At 33.0% G+C, this 1,646-nt stretch overlaps 1 protein-coding gene across 2 annotated transcripts in view; it reads right to left on the bottom strand.

The window, feature by feature from the left end:
* The window catches only part of LOC108693856, a 1,820-nt gene extending 1,176 nt beyond the window's left edge, over positions 1-644 (bottom strand). Inside the window, exon 1 of one of the 2 annotated variants that reach the window (XM_018203022.1) lies at positions 471-644. In XM_018203022.1, coding sequence (XP_018058511.1) covers positions 471-545 — 75 coding nt within the window. In that variant the 5' untranslated portion in view covers positions 546-644. The remainder of the gene's footprint in view (positions 1-470) is intronic. The other variant, XM_018203023.1, reaches the window with a different exon arrangement.
* Positions 645-1,646: the final 1,002 nt, after the last annotated feature.

Genomic DNA, 1,646 nt, shown 5'->3' with positions numbered 1-1,646 from the left:
ATATATATATATATCAAAAATATATTTATAGAATATAAACTTATTATGTATTTATATGTAGGACACTGATCATTTCTGCTTCCAAAGTATTATGGTTAACGTATGATAGAGCAATTTAAGATAATAATATATAAGCTAGTATAGACTTTATTCATTACGTTAGTTAACATCATTATAGCATATTATGTCAATGAAAAATCTGAAAGATGTTACATGATCGCAGGTCTGTATTCGACATGGCCGAATCAGTGCTCTACGTTTGATAAAATCGAATCTGATAATCAGATGACGATCAATCTGAAGGGCGAAGACACACTCAAGTAAGCAAAGTGAGCACTAAGATTCCACGGAAACAATGAAACGAGCAATTTCACGAGGTGACATCCTCAGATAGAGATGTACGGAGATCGAGCAGTCAATCGATGAAACATTTCGTGTGCGAGATACAGATAACGTGCATCCTTACTTACAATAGGATACAGCGGCTGAAAATTGGTAGACGGCTTCAGCTTGCCAGTGAATGAATTATATTGATAAAACGGCATTTTTCACAATTGCGCAATCAACAATTACCAGACGACGACTTCGTTGTGCCTCTGCACAACTTTGCAGTCATAAACTGTCGTAAATTGTAGATTCTGCAGCCGCAAGTGGCGCAGCTGTAAACGGACATGATTCTTTGGCGGGAAGACAAACGACACAACAAAATTGATGATTTTAGCAGAGATAAGAGGTTAGTAATGAGAAAGATCAAAAAGAAAGAATCTTAAGAAAAAAGATTTCCTTTAAAATTAATAATTTTCTATTAAATCTTCCATCGTTTCATTACACATAAAATGTACATCCTTAAAATTCTTATCAACAAAATGAAAAGAATTTCAAATATTTTATAAATCAATGATTCGTGCAATCTATTTAAAAGATGATGGCCCGAATTCAAAACATGCTTTTATCGATAAAAGCACGTTTTATCTCTAAAATTCTATAGTATGCATAATGTAAATTATAGCATGTTAGTGCGCTAACATTAGATTTGTTCGCGTCGCAAGCTCCAACATGCTACCACAGCTCCTACTCACTTTATCAGCGCGTTGGAATGAGTAAAAACTACGGTAGGAGCATATTACAACATGTTGGAGCATGCAACGCTAACAAACCTATTGTTGTAAGCGCATTCTGAATACGGCTCTATGTTTAAAGAGCCAGTTTTAGAAATTTTCAGTTCACATATGACTGCGGTTTATTTGATGCTTCAAATACTATAAAGGCATGTCTAGCACTGCCCAGTAAACGAGAATGGATTAAACTGGATTGAACTGGATTGAAATTTTTTTCTATTCGAATGCGTATTTTAAATAGCGAATACTTTTTTTGAATTTAATTGGATTCAATTGAATGAAATTAGATTCAATTGGATGCAATTGGAAAACTGCATTTCTTATTCAAAATTTTTAATGGAACAATATTCACAATGTTTGTTGCACAGAAAAAGTTAATATTATTTTTAGATTGAAAGGCATAGAGATATGCTCCATGTAATTCCTATAAATGAATAAAAATGCATTCAGGATTGAAAAGCATTCATTTTAACATTCGTGAATCAATATTTCTGAAAATCCGAATCCATTTCAATTCATTTCAATCTA

Source organism: Atta colombica, unplaced genomic scaffold, assembly GCF_001594045.1.
Source record: "Atta colombica isolate Treedump-2 unplaced genomic scaffold, Acol1.0 scaffold110, whole genome shotgun sequence".
NCBI classification, from domain to species: domain Eukaryota; kingdom Metazoa; phylum Arthropoda; class Insecta; order Hymenoptera; family Formicidae; genus Atta; species Atta colombica.
Note: the sequence above shows the minus strand (reverse complement) of the source record. Positions and strands in the feature narration are given on the sequence as shown.